The sequence below is a fragment of the Monodon monoceros genome, unplaced genomic scaffold, assembly GCF_005190385.1.
Source record: "Monodon monoceros isolate NGI ecotype Baffin Bay Population unplaced genomic scaffold, NGI_Narwhal_1 Super_Scaffold_18, whole genome shotgun sequence".
Lineage (NCBI taxonomy): Eukaryota > Metazoa > Chordata > Mammalia > Artiodactyla > Monodontidae > Monodon > Monodon monoceros.
The window spans coordinates 163,699,867-163,719,433 of NW_021703774.1; the positions used below are offsets into that span (position 1 = coordinate 163,699,867).

Here is a 19,567-nt window from a genome sequence, read left to right on the forward strand (position 1 = left end):
GTGCATGGCATGAAAAAAAAAGGCAGGCTCTTATGGTGACAGATGGCACTGGAGAAGGCTGCTCTTGTCACCAATACTCTCTAGCATTTATTGAGCATTTTCTATGTGGCAGGCATGGAGCTTCATGCTTTATGTGTGATATCTCTTTTATTCTCACAACAGCCCAATGTGGTAGTGTTACTATTTTCTCTACCTTACAGAAGGGGCATAAGAGGCTTAAAAAGGTAAAGAAGTTTGTCTAAGGCCTAAAAGAAGTAAGTGGCAGAGTACTCAAGATTCAAGCCCAGGCCCGTGTGATGTCAGAGCCCAAGCTCTTAAGCTCGCTGCTGGGCTGTGCTGACCACATGACTGCTACAACAAGGGCAGCTGAAGATGATGTGACGTGACCAGCGGATGCCTCCTTGGCGATTTCCTGATGATGTGATGAGGAGTCACAAAATCTCCTCTTCCTCCCCTGTGTGTGCTGAATGGAAGTGTGTTTTTGTCTGTATCCGTTCTAGTAGAAGGGGACAAAGATGGGGGCAGACCCTACTAACTGGGTAAATACAAGGCATTTGGAAGAGAATGCTGGGCAGAAGGCTTTTAAGGGAACATGACTAGGGACCACTCACAGTGGTACACATTAACTCAGAAAGCGTCCAGGCTGCTCCTATGGGGAAAGGCAGGTTATGACCATAAGATGAGAGTGGGAGTAGGAAAACGAAGCTCAGCGGACAAATGGAAATATTCTGGTGCTCTGCGAGCCTGTCTGTTATAAAGACTCTTTCCTTCAAACATAATGGGCCTCTGTCAGCCAAAAAGAGCCAGGTGGGCTAAAACGGAAGACAAGGAAACAGCCTGGACAGAGAATCACACAATGACACGTTAAAATGGGATTCTTCTTGAAATAGGAATGAGGGACTCTGGCTTTTGCAGGAGAATAGGAGAGGGGAAGGCACTGAACGGGGCCCAGCTCTAGTGGAGTAATGACTTCTGTTATGACTGCTGCGTGCCTTCCCAGCGCCAGGCCTGGTGCTGAGTGCCTAATATCCACAATCTCAGTACATACTGTGAAAGGTGTGCAGGTGGATGGAGAGGCCATTGGCTTGCCGGAAGCCCTTGCCACAATCTCTGCAGACATATGGCTTGTCCCCAGTGTGGGTCCTCACGTGGCGGGACAGCTCAATGGACTGGGCAAACACAGCATCGCAGTACTGGCACGCATACATTTTTCCTGGAAATATACGTGAGTTTATTAGAGGCAGCACTAAACATTTAGGGCATTCATAAAAACAAAATCACATTCTAAGGCACACAACAGGGAAATATAATCTGGGAGATGACAGTAAAACACGAGGCAATTTGTAATACACTGGGTGAGAGGTCTGAGCCATCCTATCAGATGGTACCTCACAAACACAGTTGATCACACAGGGAGGGTATCAGTGTCTCCCTACCCTGAGGGATAAGGACAGAGTTCTCATCACACAAGACTAGCCATCTGTTAATCTGGCCACTACAAGTACGTAAGAGCTCATTCCATTCCCAGGAAACAGATATATCCTTGAGCCCAGAAAGATGTGAGCCTGGATCCCTTGAAAAACATACAGGGCAGAAATGCAACTGCACATAAAGATGACAGACATGGACTCAGAAAAGAATGACAGCTTTCTGCCAGCGACTTGCTATAAAGATTCTCTTGGCTTCTCTATTTCCTCATGCACTAATGAAAATACAATGACCAGACTGCCAGAGAGCATTAGAAAATACCGGTAAAGAGCAAGTCTGGAAAATCGGCATTTGTAAAAAAATGCTAGACCAAATGTACCTTCAGTCTCCCTTATGGGCTAATAGAGAAATGGGAAAATCAATAAGGTGAGGGTCCAGACAGCCCAGATCCTAGGGGTGACTTCAACTAGGGCAATCCACCTCATTTTCATTTTTTATATGTTACACTTTGGAACAAGATTTTGTTAAGAAAAAAAGGGTTTCTTACCATTTCCTCTAAGATCAGAACAAGACAAGGGTGCCCACTCTCACCACTATTATTCAACATAGTTTTGAAAGTTTTAGCCATGGCAATCAGAGAAGAAAAAGAAATAAGGAATCCAAATTGGAAAAGAAGTAAAACTGTCACTGTTTGCAGATGACATGATACGATACATAGAGAATCCTGAAGATGCTACCAGAAAACTACTAGAGCTAATCAATGAACTTGGTAAAGGATACAAAATTAATGCACAGAATTCTCTTGCATTCCTATACACTAACAACGAAAAATCTGAAAGAGAAATTAAGGAAACACTCCCATTTACCATTGCAACAAAGAGAATAAAATACCTAGGAATAAACCTACCTAAGGAGACAAAAGATCTGTATTCAGAAAACTATGAGACACTGATGAAAGAAATCAAAGATGATACAAACAGATGGAGAGATATACCATGTTCTTGGATAGAAGAATCAACATTGTGAAAATGGCTATACTACCCAAAGCAATCTACAGATTCAGTGCAATCCCTATCAAACTACCAATGGCATTTTTCACAGAACTAGAACAAAAAATTTCACAATTTGTATGGAAACACAGAAGACCCCGAATAGCCAAAGCAACCCTGAGAACGAAAAACGGAGCTGGAGGAATCAGGCTCCCTGGCTTCAGACTATACTACAAAGCTACAGTAATCAAGACAGTATGGTACTGGCACAGAAACAGTAGATCAATGGAAAAAATAGATCAATGGAACAGGACAGAAAGCCCAGAGATAAACCCACGCACATATGGTCACCTTATCTTTGATAAAGGAGGCAAGAATATACAAAGGAGAAAAGACAGCCTCTTCAGTAAGTGGTGCTGGGAAAACTGTACAGCAACATGTTAAAGAATGAAATTAGAACACCCCCTAATACCATATACAAAAATAAACTCAAAATGGATTAAAGACCTAAATGTAAGGCCAGACACTATGAAACTCTTAGAGGAAAACATAGGCCGAACACTCTATGACATAAATCACAGCAAGATCCTTTTTGACCCACCTTCTAGCGTAATGGAAATAAAAACACAAATAAACAAATGGGACCTAATGAAACTTAAAAGCTTTTGCACAGCAAAGGAAACCACAAACAAGACGAAAAGACAACCCTCAGAATGGGAGAAAATATTTGCAAACAAAGCAACTGACAAAGGATTAATCTCCCAAATACACAAGCAGCTCATGCAGCTCAGTATCAAAAAAACAAACAACCCACTCCAAAAACTGGTAGAAGACCTAAATAGACATTTCTCCAAAGAAGGTATACAGATTGCCAACGAACACATGCAAGGATGCTCAACATCACTAATCATCAAAGAAATGCAAATCAAAACCGCAACGAGGTATCACCTCACACCAGTCAGAATGGCCATCATCAAAACATCTACAAACAAAAAATGCTGGAGAGGTTGTGGAGAAAAGGCAACCCTCTTGCACTGTTGGTGGGAATGTAAATTGATACAGCCACTATGGAGAACGGTATGGAGGTTCCTTCAAAAACTAAAAACAGAACTACCATATGACCCAGCAATCCCACTATTGGGCATATACCCTGAGAAAACCATAGTTCAAAAAGAGTCATGTCCCACAGTGTTCATTGCAGCACTATTTACAATAGCCAGGACATAGAAGCAACCTAAGTGTCCATCAACAGACGAATGGATAAAGAAGATGTGGCACATATATACAATGCAATATTACTGAGCCATAAAAAGAAACAAAACTGAGTTATTTGTAGTGAGGTGGATGGACCTAGAGTCTGTCATACAGAGTGAAGTAAGTCAGAAGGAGAAAACAAATACCATATGGTAACACATATATATGGAATCTAAAAAAAAAATGGTTCTGATGAACCTAGGGGCAGGACAGGAATAAAGACACAGACGTAGAGAATGGACTTGAGGACACCAGGGGGCTGGGAGGGGAACTGGGACGAAGTGAGAGAGTGGCAATGGACATATATACACTACCAGATGTAAAATAGCTAGCTAATGGGAAGCAGCCACATAGCATAGGGAGATCAGCTCGGTGCTCTCTGACTAGCTAGAGGGGTGGGAAAGGGAGGGTGGGAGGGAGAGAGACGCAAGAGGGAGGGGATATGGGGATATATGTATACGTAGAGCTGATTCGCGTTGTTATACAGCAGAAACTAACACAATATTGTAAAGCAATTATACTCTAATTAAGATGTAAAAATAAATAAATAAATAAAGTAGCAGTACAGCAGGGAAAAAAAAAAAAGAAAAATAGGGTTTCTTGAATCAAGAGTTGAAATTATTGAGAAGCCCAGGACTCAGCCTTTGGCCTTCTTCTCTGTCTCCACTTTCTAGATGATCTTATCTCAGAGCCGTACATTCTACCTGTACATTGCTAGCTCCCACATTCTCTCTAGCTCCCACATTTACTCCTCTATCTCCCAGCTGTCCCTAGAACTTCAGACTTATATCCACTGCCTATCAGCCTAGTTGTCCAGCTGGAGGTCCGAGTAGCTCAAATTTACCACCATGCCAAAACAGAGTTCCTGAGTCCACCGCCACCACCCCCGCAACCCACCCACCTATAAATACACACACACTCCAGTTTCTCCCGTTTCAGTAAATGGCAGCATCATTTACCTGGCTGCTCATGCCAAAACCCCCAAAGCCACCCTTAATTCCTCTCTTTCCCTCATATCCCACATCTAATCCATTATCAGTCCTGTCACTTCCACTTTCAACAACATATCCCCAAACTTGAACATTTTTTTACAACTCCTCCAACACAGCTTTGTAAGACCCATTCTGGATTTCTAACCTCCAAAGTGATGAGACAATACATTTGCGATGTTTTAAGCCACTGCTCCTGGTAATTTTTTACAGCAGCAATAGAAACGAACACACCTCACATAAAAACCAAAGTCCTTACCTTAGCTTATAAGATCCTATAAGATCTGGCCTTTTGGTTTCTTTTTTTTTAAAATAAATTTATTTATTTTTATTTATTTTTGGGTCTTTGTTGCTGAGTGCGGGCTTCCTCTAGTTGCGGCGAGCGGGGGCTACTCTTCATTGTGGTGCACGGGCTTCTCATTGCGGTGGCATCTCTTGTTGCAGATGACTTCTCTTGTTGCAGAGCATGGGCTCTAGGCACGTGGGCTTCAGTAGTTGTGGCACGTGGGCTCAGTAGTTGTGACTTGCGGGCTCTAGAGCGCAAGCTCAGTAGTTGTGGCGCACGGGTTTAGTTGCCCCGCGGCATGTGGGATCTTCCTGGACCAGGGCTCGAAGCCATGTCCCCTGCATTGGCAGGCGGATTCTTAACCACTGCGCCACCAGGGAAGTCCCAAGTTCTGCCCTTTGGTGACCTCTCTGACCTTAGCTCTCAACACTTTTCCCTCACTTACTGTGCTTTAGCCCCTTCTACTTTTCTTCGGTCCCTCAAACAGGTAAGTCTCATTCGTTCCCAGTTGGAGAGGGGGTGCTCTGCACTCGTGATGTTCTTCTCCTAGATCTTCCATTGGTTCTGTCTTTCATTGTGTTCAGGTTTCTATTCAAATCTCCTCTGCTCTCTCTGATGATACAAATATTAATAAATAGTTCCCAATCCCCACCCCTGCTGCTTATTCTGCTTTATTTTTCCTCATGCAGTGACTACTATCTGAATTTATATTACACTTATATATATGGTCTGTTTTACCCACTGGAATGTTAGCTCCGTGGGCTTGTGTATAGTTACACTATCCCTAGTGCCTGGAATAATGCTCAGGAAATTCATTCACTCAGTAACTGTTTATTGAGGACCTCCTATTGCTAAGTACTATTCTAAGTCCCACAGATACATCAGAGGGAAGGAAAAAAAAAGACTAAGAGCTTTACCCTCATGGAGCTTGTATTCTAACAGGGGGAGACTAACTATAAACAAAATAAATTAATACGTAGATGATGGATCCTATGATAAGTGAGAGGGAGAAAAAGAATGCAGGGGAACTGGGGCTGGGGCACTGAGACTTTACACAGGGTGGTCAGGAAAGGCCTAAAGGAGAACGTGAGATTTGTGTAAAGACTTGAAGGCGGTGAGGAAGTGAAGCCTCGAGGTGTCTGAAGGGAAAGCATTCCAAGCAGAGGTCAGAGGCCTGCAGGTCAGAGGCCTTGCAAGGAAGCTGCAACGGGTAGAACAGGGCAAGTGAGGGGGAGAGCGGTAAGAGATAAGGTTGGAGAGGTATCGGGGACTTGATCATGCGGTGCCTGGTAGGCTACCCTTCAGATTTTACACTGAATGTGGTGAAAAGCTTTTGCAGGGTTTTGAGCAGAGAAGTGACCTAACGTGGTTTAGCTTTAGAAGGATCACTTGGGCCTGTGTACTGAGAATACTGTCCAGAGAAAGGGTGAGAGGAGGAGACTAGTTAGGAGGCTACAACAACAATCCAGGCGAGATGATGGTGGCATTTGTACTCACACATAAATGCTCCAAATGATGTACAGAATCCTCCGAGAAGCCTTCCCTGACAACACACCGCCCCCCACTCCAACTGGACTAGAAACCCCTACTTCATTCTTCCGCATCTCCCTGTAATGGTATTATTCCATATCACACCTCTGATGGATGACCCTGACCCTGCACGGTAACTGTCTCTATACTAGAGACACGCTGGACCGTCAGCTCTGTGATCCCAGGTATTCCAGGTAAGTCACTTAGTGTCTGCCATTGCCCGATCCACAGCAGATGCTCAACCAAGGGTTTTCTTATGCTTGAACTCCACCTCAAAGCCCAAAGAATTCCTGGCTTTATGTAAATTCTATAACTAGAAAGTCATAATATTATGTTAACCAGCTTCTCTTCAGAAACTCTCACCAAAAGCATTTTACATGTCTTTGCACATATGTATTTCCCAGCAACTGTGCACCTAGAGAGTCCACGTCTGTTTCTGTTTTTGATCTCTTTGAGATATATATCACGCCTAATCCCAAATGGGTTTTTAGGCAGCTCACAGTGTTAAAATTTGTAGGAAAAGTGAAGAAATTCTCCAAGCCTTACCTTCTGAGTGCTTCTTCTTGGTGTGGTAGGCCAGGGCAGAGGCCTGGGTGAAGGTCATGAGGCAGTGCTTGCACATGAACGGACGGTCCCCAGTGTGAAGGCGAAGGTGGTTCTTCAGGGTAGAATTGGCCGCAAACTTTGCCCCACACTCCTCACAGGAGAACGGCTTCTCGTCAAAATGCTCCGTCAGTTTGTGGTACTGCATGCCTAGGGAAGCCATACCAGGGGCCAGAGATGCTAGTGATCAATGTTATGAATTCAGCAGGAGGATACACCCGAACACTGTCTCAGGCCAGGCCTCGAGAGGAAGCACAGCGTGAGCCACAGGACGCCAGGCCATGCTGCTCATCAGCCCGCCACCCAGCGCTCCGAGCCACCTTGGTCCCTTCCTGGCTGGGTCAGGCATCAAGTGTTCTGGGTTTATCTTGTCTATCTCCTCTCTCTCTCTCTTAAATAGGACCCAGTCACCCAGAAAGAGTGAAACAAAACTCACTTTTCTGTTTCATTAGGTTTGGGGCAAGGGAAAACAATTCAAATTCTACATCCCCTGGTTTCTAGGACTCTTGTTTACTATCAAGAAACAAGTGATACATGGAAACCTAAGAGTCAGGTGTGAAATAGCTATTATTATTAATAGTTATTATTATTATTATGAATAATAACAGCCACAATTTACTGAGTGCTAACTCTATTGAAGGCACTGTACTAGGTGTTCAGCTACATTATCTTAAATCTTCATAGCAATTCAAAAAAGTAGGTGGTATCAGGGTGCCTATTTAACAGGGGGAAATTAAAGCTCAGGGAGCTGATTCCAAAGCTCATGCTCTTCTCAAAACATTACCCTGCCTCTGCTCTATTTTCTAAGCCTTTCCACAGCCCTTACTGCATACTGGAGGCAAGGCCTGGAATCCAAACTACAATATCTGAATTATCATCCTCTATTACTTCGCCTTCTTGAATGTACCTGAGGCATGAGCAAATTCTCTTCCACAGAGGTCACACGTCACTGGAAGCCTCTTCTTCTTCTTCTTGGGGACGTCAGGCTCTCCACCTGTACCATGGGCCTCCAGCTGATGTTTCTCCAGCTCTTTCTTAGAGTCCTTGGTCTCGTTACACTCCTTACACTGCACCTGTTTGCTCTTGGCCACCCGACAGCGCTTCATGTGCACCTTGAGGCGGCAGTAGAAATGGAAGCTCTTGTCGCAGGCCTTACAGACGAAGCTCTTCTTGGCAGAGTCTGGGGAGGCAGCAGTATCTTTCTCTTGTTGTTCTGGCAAGGAACCAGTCTCTCCTTGACCGTTCTGTTTCCCAGGCTGGCAGTTTTCTTCAGTTGGCTCAGCTGCCTTTTCATCTGCTTTGTCCTTGGCTTCAAGGTGAAATTTATTACTCACCATCCACCTTTCCTTCTCTCCCTTTTCTTCAGTAAGGAAACCTGCACAGGAGAGAGATCTGATGGCTCTGGGAATTTCCTATGTTTCTACTTTGCTTTCTAACTTTCCTTCTTAGGGGAGAATGGAGACTACTTGGGACTGTCATCTTTACTCTCTGATAAACACAGATAGCATCATTTTACATCTATGTCTATGACTTTTCTAAGTATTTGAGAGCATATAAAATAAAGCAGCGATGGGTGAACTCCTAAATGAACTGCTGCCTCTTCTCTCCAATAAGGAAACAACCTGGGGGCCTAACAGGACCCCACCCACCCTGTTTCTTACCGGCATACGCCAACTCCTGCATGACAGGCTGCAGGCCTGGGAAAGATCTGTGGATGCTGCACAGGAGCTGACATATTTCAATGGCCGAGATGGTTTTTTCCATGGCTCTGCTCAGCAATGCTCTCAGGGAAGCTTCAGGGCTGGCTGTCTCAGAGGAAATGCTCAGAATCTAAATGAATACCATGAGACAAAGGTTTGCGGTTAATATCAGCAGATTTTCTCCATGGTTTTCAACGTAGAAAACAAAGCTAGTTCCAGGGAGGCATTGCTCCATCTGTAACAAGTATACATTTCGTGCCATAAATATAGTGGAGAGCCCTTTTTCTCCAAGAATGGGGAAATTAACAAAATTTTAACAAGGAGGCACATATGAAGACAAATGTGCAAATATAAAGGTGCGAGCAAGGAAGCATTGAGGATTTTCTGTGAGAAGTATCTTCTCAGAAACCAGGAGTCTCCCAAAGAACTTTTCTAGAGCTTAGTATTATATGCTTGGAATAGGACTTGGTTGTTGGCATTTCTGTCTTGATGATCAAGATAATTTTTCGTAATATGTAACTGTTTCAATGTTGGGAAGTAATTCTGCACGATCAGTGGCTTCACGTTTTTAGATACTTAGGCGTACCCTTTTAAACATCATTTTCTTTCATAAAGAAACTCAGGTTGTTTTTTTTTTTTTTTTTTTTTGCGGTACGCGGGCCTCTCACTGCTGTGGCCTCTCCCCTTGCGGAGCACAGGCTCTGGACGCACAGGCTCAGCGGCCATGGCTCACGGGCCCAGCCGCTCTGCGGCATGTGGGATCTTCCTGGACCGGGGCACGAACCCGTGTCCCCTGCATCGGCAGGCGGACTCTCAACCACTGCGCAACCAGGGAAGCCCGAAACGCAGGTTTTTTTTTTTAAAAACAGATTTTTCTTTTTTTTTTTTTTTTTAGTTTATTAATTAATTAATTAATTTTTGCTGTGTTGGGTCTTCGTTTCTGTGCGAGGGCTTTCTCTAGTTGTGGCAAGCAGGGGCCACTCTTCATCGCGGTGCGCGGGCCTCTCACTATCGCGGCCTCTGTTGGAGCACAGGCTCCAGATGCGCAGGCTCAGTAGTTGTGGCTCACGGGCCTAGTTGCTCCGTGGCATGTGGGATCCTCCCAGACCAGGGCTCGAACCCGTGTCCCCTGCATTAGCAGGCAGATTCTCAACCACTGCGCCACCAGGGAAGCCCAAAACTCAGGTTTTTAAAGAAGGTTCAAATTGGGGCTTTAAAGAGGCCAAGAATATTATTTCAAAGCCATCCTCTCAGAATGTTAGAGCTATCAGCAGAAAAGAGTCAGTACACTGAGAAAATAAAGCTAAACCATCCACAGATGGCCAAATAGAATTTTCATTTTGGAAGATATTTTATTTCTGCTCTTTTCAAGTCTATCTAAATAAACCTGATGTCCCTGGAGGCAGGCTTGAGACTAATTAGTGAGGCTAAAACTGATCAACGGCAGAAGCCCCATCTCTGAAGTGCGAGGCATGCTGGAGAGAGTCTAGCAGATGAATCTCTCCTCTGAAGCCCCACAGAAAGGTGTGCCATCTTCTGCCCATCTGAGAGTCAGACCAAGGTGGGGCTGTCACCTGTGTAGACAGAGTTAGGACAGCCTTTCTACACACCTTCCATGGCTACTTGGATCAAAAAGCACGACAGGTGAATCTGTAATTTACCTTTAAGCTCCTTTATGATTCTTTCCCACTCAAGATGCACATGATCCTGGGATGAACATCCGTGAATTCCCCCTGCAATCCCCACCTGGTTTTTCTGGGATGCTGGCCACACTGTGAGAAGCCTTACAGAAAATGAGTTGGCACTATTTGTTATCCCATATGGGCAAAAGCTTTGTTCTTTCTATGTTTATTTTGGCTCTTTCTAGAAGCCAGAATAGAGCATGTAATAGGACCAATTTTACTTTTCTTCCTCTGAAAAAAGTTGCTTCTTACAACATGTGAGAGACCAGCATCATGGTTCCCTTTGAGTTTTCCTAGGTTTAAACAAATGGAATAAATCTGGGTTTGAGTCACTTGAACCTGAGTTCCAGTCCTGGCTGCTTCTATGACTAGCTGGTACATCCTAGAAACATCACTGACCCCTCAGAGCACGAGCTCACTTATCTGTAAAATGTGGGTGGCATCACCTGTCACCCAGAGTTGGGAAGATTATAAGAGCAAAAGCATGACAAGTGTTGCTTAGCCTGGGCCTGCCCACAGCAGGTGCTCCAAGGAGCTGGTTCCTCCCTTAGGAGTGAAGACAGTCCCGGGCATCAATGCTGTAAAACTCCCCCAAACACTGTGTTGTTATCCCCACCACACCTCTTTCACAGTCTCTGTCAGGCGCTCTTCCTCTGAGGCCAGGCACTTGAGTTCAGCCCTTTGCTGGATGGCCTCTAGGATCAACCTGTGATGCCTCAGGATGGTTTCGAAGGCAGCACTTTCTGGGGTCATCACTGAACAAAGAGGGATTGAAAACTCATTAGTAAAACTATGAGCACCATTTTTCCCTTTCATCTTTTCTCAACTCAGTTCTTCATAATGAGAATATACTTCATCTATCTCCCACCTGGAGTTGGGAGTGAAGAAGATGGCAAACATCACTGTAATCAGAGTATAATTAATAAAAGCTTAGAAGAATTGCTGCACATTTTACTTTGAAAGGTTTACAAACTCCCATGTCCTTGAAAAAAATTGCCAGTCCTTACTTCTACTGGTCAGGATGTGGAAGACTACCGTAAGAGAGCTGTTTCCTGCAAAGACTGACCATAATCTCTGGTGGGGGCAAAGCCAGCACAGAGGCCAGGCAACCTACCTGCCCGGAAGTAAGCGTCTGCGCCAGGCTCCCTTCGTATTTCCTCCGTGAGCAGGTTCAATGGGCAGGCCTTTGTCTCCTGAGCCACCAGCAGCAGTTGCCAAATGGCTGCTGCAGAGAGAGTCTGCTCTTCTAGAACTGCTGACATCAGAGAACTGAAACCACCTGAACCAGAGTCACGTTTCACAAGCTTCTCCATGACCTTCAAGATGCGGCACAAACATACACATAAGGGACTTTCTAGCCACTGGCCCAGCTGCAGAGCTGCAAGTCTGAGCACTGGGTCGTAGTGAACGTATTTCTGGGGAGGAGTTTTTCAACATCCTTCACTTCTTTCAACCTGAGAGATGTTTATACACGAGAAGGTTCTTCATTCCTCCTTTTGAATGCTTTTCCTTATCACTGCAGAAATTACAACTATCCTACTTGTCACTCTTAGAAATTGAATCACCTACTATCTCCTTCTCTGCTGACCCCTTAGCATTTCTCAACATGGCTGCATGTGTGTATGTTTATATAAAATAGAAATACATTAAAAATATATATATGTTAATCTTTTTTCCTTCTTTCTCAATTTTGCCCACCCTTCCTCCCTCTCTCTCTTACCTCTCTTTCTCCAGGGGCTAAACTCTTCACATGTGGGATCATTTTTTGTAACATCTGGTTGTCTGTGAAAATCTCTGAGAGGTTTTCGTGATACCGCCTCAATAGTTCAATCCCATAATCATCAGGGCTTGCTTGGACTGTAAGGATATTAGCAAAACGACAACAACAAAACCTCCTTAAGGCCTTTTCTACACGACATGAGGGGAGTTACAAATGCGGACAGAAGAACAGATCAGCACAGCAGCTCTGTATCTTCTGGAGCATAAGTGCAGCTCGCGGCTTGGGGCCTCACACATGTATGCTCACGTCTCCTCTGGTCTACACTTAATCACTCAGTGTTGCAGGGTCACCAAACCACCAATACTTTGAAAGTTAGCGCCCAGTGGTAGAAGCTAGTGAGTGCTCAACCAGGGGGTAATTAGAAGGCTGCACTTGTAAGAGGTGCAGATGCAGAGATTCAAGGGATGTTATCTACCAGGCCTGAGGTAAAGGATCCATGCAGCGATCCAAAGTACAGGCAGGCACGAGTCAGGACGGTGGTAGCAAAGCTGACCCATTGTTCTTCTGTTTATATGCCCTCTCAGCTAATCTGTTAGTTACTCTTTTAAGAAAGGTTATATTTATTTGAAAGTAAAGAAAAATAAAAACTATCAGGCATTCCCATTAGCTTTGTAGATATTTAAAAATTTATTTTCCTCTCTGGCCCAGTAACTCCACTTCTGGGAATCTAGCCTTAAGAAATGATCTGAAGGCAAAAAAAAAACCTGTGTACAAAGATATTTGCCACTGAGAAGCTTGTGGTGATGATGATAACAACTAATATTTACTGAGTGCGTATTATATTATGTGCTGAGCACTGTGCTCCATGTTTACATATATTATCTCAAAGTAGCCACAAAAATGAAGGTGGAAGGTACCATTCTTACCACCATCTCACAGGGGAGACAATGAGGTTCAGAAGGGTTAAGTCACTTACTCAGGGTCACAGAGCTACCAAAGAAGTCAGGATGTAAATCCCAGTAATCTTGATAGTCTTAACCATTATGCTACATGTGCCCCTAGACATGGGCATGAGTAAGACAGCATAAGTATACTTATGATAGAAACTACACAGCCTTAAAAAAATAGAATTCTAGGGAGTGTTCTGAAATGTGGAGGAGAATGTTTATGTTATATTGATAAGTGGGGGAAATGGTAAAATATGGTAGAGTATCTCAACATTGTAAAAATAATGTGATAGATAAAATATGTCAATGTGTTTAATACTGAAATTATCACGTGGCGGGATTTGAGGTTTTCTTCTTTATTTTTTAAACTGGTCAAGTTTGTATAAGTATATATTATTCTTACAAGCTAGTTAGAAAGTTCTCTCATTTCCCAAATAGCCTTCTTCTGAAAACCATTTCATTCTCAAACGTTCTGGGACGGGGGATGATTGGCTAGAGTTGGGTTGTTTTTCAAAGGGATAGTCCCAAACTGGCTGGACACGAGGGGTGGTTAATTCCGGGCACTGCTGGGACCGAACAGCACTCCGGTGGGAGTGGGGACGTCAGGACCTGAGTTCCTGCTGCTCACACGTGTGAGCGCTGTGAGTCCATCTGCTCCACAGGCGTTCACAGGTGGCACGTGACAGCCCCAGGAAAGCCACACTTTTAGACCCTGAACCATGGGAACATCACGGAGGAGCTTAATGGAGAAGAAATTCTTAGATTTCCGATCCTAACTCCAGAGATATCGAGAATCACTGATTTGTGACAGCTAGTTTCTCTTTCACAATGGCTTTTCTTAACATTGTCTTATCTCCCCCGCCAGCAAGGAGCCAAAAGGGTGTTTTAAGCTATAATTTTCTGTAGGAGTGGTTCCAGTTCAGAGAGTCAATAATTAACTAATACCTGTGGTGCTCGGCAAAGCAGCTAATTTCTGCAAATTCTCCAGCAGAAGGCCCAAGTTTGGGAATGTCATCTTCACAGCCTGAAGGAGTTTTACCAAACTCTCAGCGCTCAGGGTCTTCTCTTCAGTCATTCTGTGCAACAAATTTTCTATTGTCTCCTTGGGTGTTCCACCCTCACAGCAATTCAGAATCACCTGCAGTGGCAAGCAATCAACCCGACACCAGTTACTGGAAATTCTAAGTGCATTTGACACACCACTGGAAAGACCAGCAAGACAGCATTACAAACCGCCCCGACTCCAGGTCCTCTTCTGCTTGTCTCTAGCGCTAGTTTTGTCATAGTCTCTTCCTTATTCTGTTTCAATAAAAATCCAAAACATTCTCCAAACAAACAGCTCCATGAAAATCTTTCTTTCTCAATTGCGGGTCTGTGCATATTCTTTGCCTCTGACAGTTTGCATTTTGTGAAAATATTCTTACGCTAGGCCTATATGATAGAGCAAGCAGCCTACATCTAAGCTTTAGATTGAGTTTGTTCAGACACTAAGATTGCAAAACTGACTGGCAATTAATAAATTCAGTTACAGTGTTTTTCATCAGAGCAGTCAAGTACATGACAGTGGCAGAGGCTGCAAGTTCAGAGCGATTCTATTACTTTACTTCCTTTTACTTTATTTGCATTGCAATTTGAATACCCGGATACTTCATACATTTGTCTGTGGCCTCCAAAATAACAGATTTAAAGTGCACTTCAGGATAATTTTTCTAGCAGATTCCTCATTATCTAGCCCTCTCCTCCCCAGTGGCCACATGCACCAGCTCCAGTTATCATCCCACAGTTCTACCCACTTGTTCTTCCCTGGTATGCTAGAGGGTTTTCTGAGTCAAGAGGGCACAGGCCTCCAGCAAAAGGTTGAAAAATCAAACACCTGACAGTTATTTTAAAGATATTTTCCAATCACAATAGAACTAGCCTTAATGGACTGCAATTAAATATGTACAACTCAGCTCTTGTGGATAATGCAGGGGATTATTTCAATACATGTAATCTACAGTAACTGAATTTTGAACTTTCCTTTGGGAAAATGCCAGCTCTCCGGAGCAAGAGTCAAGCAGATGGTCACGGTAGCATGCCAGAGGATGCTATTATCAAATTACTTCTGTTTTAAAATAATAAATTTAGCTATAAAGCCAAATTGGTTTTATATATGTAAAAGAAATATCTATATTACATATATGAAAGGCATGTGTATATTATAAATTAAGTTGTCACATACCTTGTCCATACAGAACATAGTCTTTCTCTTTGTTTAAGGTCTAATATATATTAGATTTCTACTAAATGAGCTAAAATTTAAAACTTAAGGGCTTGTATCTAAAAATCATACTGATTTTTGTGCTATCTCTTAGCTCGTAAACAATAACGTGATACAAAACGAGGCAGCCAGATACTGTAAAGAGTGGGTATGAACTTTAAAGCCGGACAGGCCTAGTTTGAAATCCAGTTCTAAAATGTATGGACTGTGTGACCTTGGGCAAGTTATTTAAGTCTTTAAACCTTATTCTTCTCATCTGCAAAAGAAGATAACAATACCAACTCTTGCACTGTCAGTATGACAATTCTCTAAAATGAAGTTGCCATTTGTAGAGCCGAGCAAAACTCCTAGGACATATGTGATTGTTAATAAATGATAGTGGTTATTGATATCATTAGGAAGCAGGATGCACAGTGGGTAAGAGATGTGCTTTGTTTAGAAGTCTGGGTTCCAATGCTGGCCCCAAGCAGCTGTGCCTTTGGGTACGCTGCTTACCATTCTTAGCTTCTGTTTCTTCATCTTTAAAGTTAGGGTATTAACCATAACTTCATAAAGTTGCTGCGGGGGTAGAATTTAGTAATGCTTTAAAGGTCCTCAGTACGTTACTTGGCACACAGTAAACAATAAATAAATAAATAAATGGCAGCTATAGCAATTACTATTCTTGTATCTGTTTCCAATCCTGAGGTGAAAAAATGCCTATTTACCCCCAGAACCCAAGGTATGTTTACAGAAGGGCCATGGTACCTATGATTAGCATCATTCCATAAGAGAGAAAAAGTTCCAAAAGGCCTGAGAGCATGTTCCACATGGTGTAAAAACCCTGAGCCTATGCGATCAACATTCACCTCTACACTCCTGCTTTATTATTTTGCTTCAATTTTCATGAGAAAGAGTAGCCTAATGAAGCTCTGGTGGAACCCCAATCCTAAGAAGTGTTTTTGTGATTTACAACTAATTTAAGTTCTTCTGCTTCAGCCCTTTCTGTCAAGTAAACTGAAAGTGACAGAAGAAAATGATAGCATGGTCTGCCTGGCTGCAGGGAATGGGGCTGAGCTTGGGCTCTACCTATAAATGCTATTTTATCAAGATAATGAAACAGTTCAAAGGACACATTCAATCTAGCTCATAAGGAAAAAGTTTGAATGAGTAACTGAATGAAATCGCTAAACGAGGAATGAGATATTTCTAGAGCTATAAGCAACTTACTTAAACTGAGTGCCTGAAATTAAACTTAATCTGAAGTCTAAGGAGAAAACAGGGGTTTAATCTTATTCTGTTCATATATTATCTTTCTCAAGAAGTGCAAAGGAGTTAAACTTTTAAAAACATAATTTGCAAAATACAATTTTGAGATTAAAGGTTTTCCCATTTTATATGAAAAAAAGAGCAATATAAGATCGAGAAGAAGAAAATCTAGGATCCAGTCCTCACTATCAATCCAGTACGCAGCCATCACACCAGTGGTTTCTACACATTTTCTCTCCTGAACATTTAAGCCACTTCCCACAGTTTGATACCACAAAAGTTCTCTGTCCCTATTCCTTCCTTCCAGATATAAAAATATTTTTAGCACAAAGTTGAAATCAATAACACCAACAAATACAGTTATCTAGTTGATTTGAGAAGTCATGCCAGCAGTTTTATGAGGATTTTAGCAGCTGGCTGGTGGGAGTGTAAATTGGTACAACCTTCCTGAAGGGCAATTTGGCAATATATATCAAACACTTGAAAAATTTTACTCTCTATTCCAAAATCTCACTTCTCAGAAATTATCCTGAGAAAATAATCTGAGAAGTATGCAACAATTTGTGTGTAAAATGTTCCCCTGTAACATTATTTATAATAGCAAAATATTGAATAGCAAAAACTAAGAAACAAATGCCCCAAAATAATTAATGAATTATGGTATATCCATTAGACAATACAATGCAGCTACCAAAATCCTTATGTAGGTATGGAAATATATTCACAATATATTCAGTTAAAAAATAAAGTTACAAAGCTATATGATAATCCCATCCCAGGATGATTCAAATGAGAAAAAGTGGGAGCACATGTTCCAAAATGTTAGTAGTGATCATCTCTGGGTGGTGAGATGGTGGAAGATTTGGACTTTTTTCTTTCTGCTTGTTTTCCCAATTTTCTAAAGATGAACAGTGTATCATTTCTGTAAAAAGTGTCATAACAATTAGAAATGTGCCTAAACACTTTAACTCTTGGGGCAAATGTTTTATATCAAAATCCCACGGAGTCAGAGCAGGAATATCCATCCATCCATGCATCTAAAGATGTAATGTCTGACTATAGTATGCAAGGCACTCAGCAAGCTGGTGCAGGGGATACACGGAGGTATAAAGCAGGAACCTGAGCTTCAAGGTGCTTACTATGTAGTATGTGAAGAAATACTGCAAGGTAAAAAGTGCTCGGTGTCACAAAAGAGGTTTAAAACAAAGTGCTGCAGAAAGGAGGAAGAGATACTCGACAGTTACCCTTTTCTCAGAGCCAGTCAGGAATTCCTCCTCGCCCGTTTCCAGGAACTCCAAAATAGGTCTCAGCTGTGTTACACACCGGATCAGGTCCTCTTTGTGTTCTAGTAACAGAACAGACAAGGTCTTTCCCTCCTCTGTGCTCCCTGGGGGAGAAAGAGCTAGAGACGAACAAGAGAAGCTCGTCAATTTGAAGAAAATGACAGCATGGTTTGTCAAGAGAGATCTAACAGAATAGTAAAGTGATCCTCAGCCAATTCTGAGCACCCGAATGCAGAATCTCTTTTTGGAGAGGAAAATGCTTTATTATTCTGTTTAAACTCTATGAAAGGAAAAATGTTTCATGTATCTGTCGAAACACAAAGCTGTAAAGCCAGCCAGAGGTTAACCTCTGGTTGGCAAGGCCACTGCTTTGTATCTAACCCAAACGAGAGAAACTTCAGCCTTTAAGTGCTATCAGCAAACCAGTTCACCGTGGGCACTCAAAACACTGATTTGGATGTGTGGCTTTCTGAAGGGCAGGAGAACACTGATGGTATTCTCCAACTCCAAGGTGTCAGATTAGTTAACTAGGGGGTAGAAATGAAGACTCAAATTCAGTTTGTATATATTAACATGCAGTCTCTGGAACTACAGGTAGAATTTATGTGAAAATCACTTTAACAATAACTAAGCCATTGAAGAAATGTATCACTGGAGCAAGCTTTACAGCATCTTCCCAGAATAAAATTCAGTCACTCAGGTGGATAAGGTATCTCGTACCTTTTGGCTGCACTGCTTCTACAGCCTCTGGCTGTCTGTCTAACAGTGTTGTCTTTACCGCAGGATTAGAATCTTGGAACAGCCTCAACAGGGACACGACAGTCTGAACATCCAGGCTCTCACTTCTTACTTTATCCAGGATTCTCTGGAATGCTGACTGTCCTTCTTCACCCACAAGACATCCCATTATGGTCTGTAGAACACAAGTGCCCAGAAAGACAGATTAGCCAGCCACAAGAACTCCATGCTCCTTGGATTTGGCAAGTGGGCCCTCAACAGTTTGATCCCCACCTACTTGACCTTTCTATGGCATTTGACGGTACTATCACCTCTGCAGCACAATTCTCCTCTGACTTCTTGACACTGAAGCATTTTGGGTAAGAACTCACCTTTCTGACCACTCTTTTTCTGCCTTCCTCACTGGCTCTTCTTCCAAATCCATAAGCAAAAGCAGTACCTAAGACTGGTTTCAACTCTTTATTTTTTCTCACTTTATATACTCTCCTTTTGAAAAGCTCTCACACATATAGCTTTAACTATCACCTTTATGAAGACAACCCTGAAAACCAGTGCACTAATCTTGAACTCTGTCTCAATCCAGAGCCACAGTGTCTGTTAGATGTGCCTTATCCTCCAGGGGTCTCAGCACCATATGCCTAAAACCCAACTCCCTTCATGACTTTTCAAAACCTAGAGCATTAAAATATCAACAACTCCAGGGGTAAAATAAACAACATTAGCATTCCTTTCTTCGGTCTGACAGAGCATCTCTCACACAAATGGGAGGAATGCCAACTGGAAGGCAGAATTAATATCTCTATTTCAGCAATAATGAAAAATCTGGTAATTGAAACTTAATTTCATGAGTATAGTCTTATGTATAATCTTTATATTTCTACTTGGCAAAACTACAACTTACCTCTGATGT

The 19,567-nt window shown here is 42.6% G+C and overlaps 1 protein-coding gene across 6 annotated transcripts in view; it reads right to left on the reverse strand.

Moving 5' to 3' along the window:
- The window catches only part of ZBTB40 (zinc finger and BTB domain containing 40), an 80,830-nt gene that overhangs the window by 11,386 nt on the left and 49,877 nt on the right, over positions 1 to 19,567 (reverse strand). For all 6 annotated transcript variants that reach the window (XM_029228452.1, XM_029228455.1, XM_029228451.1 and 3 more), the window contains 10 exons: positions 18,640 to 18,832; positions 17,881 to 18,038; positions 14,074 to 14,266; positions 12,182 to 12,318; positions 11,576 to 11,777; positions 11,083 to 11,216; positions 8,741 to 8,909; positions 7,987 to 8,454; positions 7,023 to 7,229; positions 1,049 to 1,213 (listed from right to left, as the gene is read on the reverse strand). In XM_029228452.1, the coding sequence (XP_029084285.1) occupies positions 1,049 to 1,213; positions 7,023 to 7,229; positions 7,987 to 8,454; positions 8,741 to 8,909; positions 11,083 to 11,216; positions 11,576 to 11,777; positions 12,182 to 12,318; positions 14,074 to 14,266; positions 17,881 to 18,038; positions 18,640 to 18,832 (2,026 nt within the window). The remainder of the gene's footprint in view (positions 1 to 1,048; positions 1,214 to 7,022; positions 7,230 to 7,986; positions 8,455 to 8,740; positions 8,910 to 11,082; positions 11,217 to 11,575; positions 11,778 to 12,181; positions 12,319 to 14,073; positions 14,267 to 17,880; positions 18,039 to 18,639; positions 18,833 to 19,567) is intronic.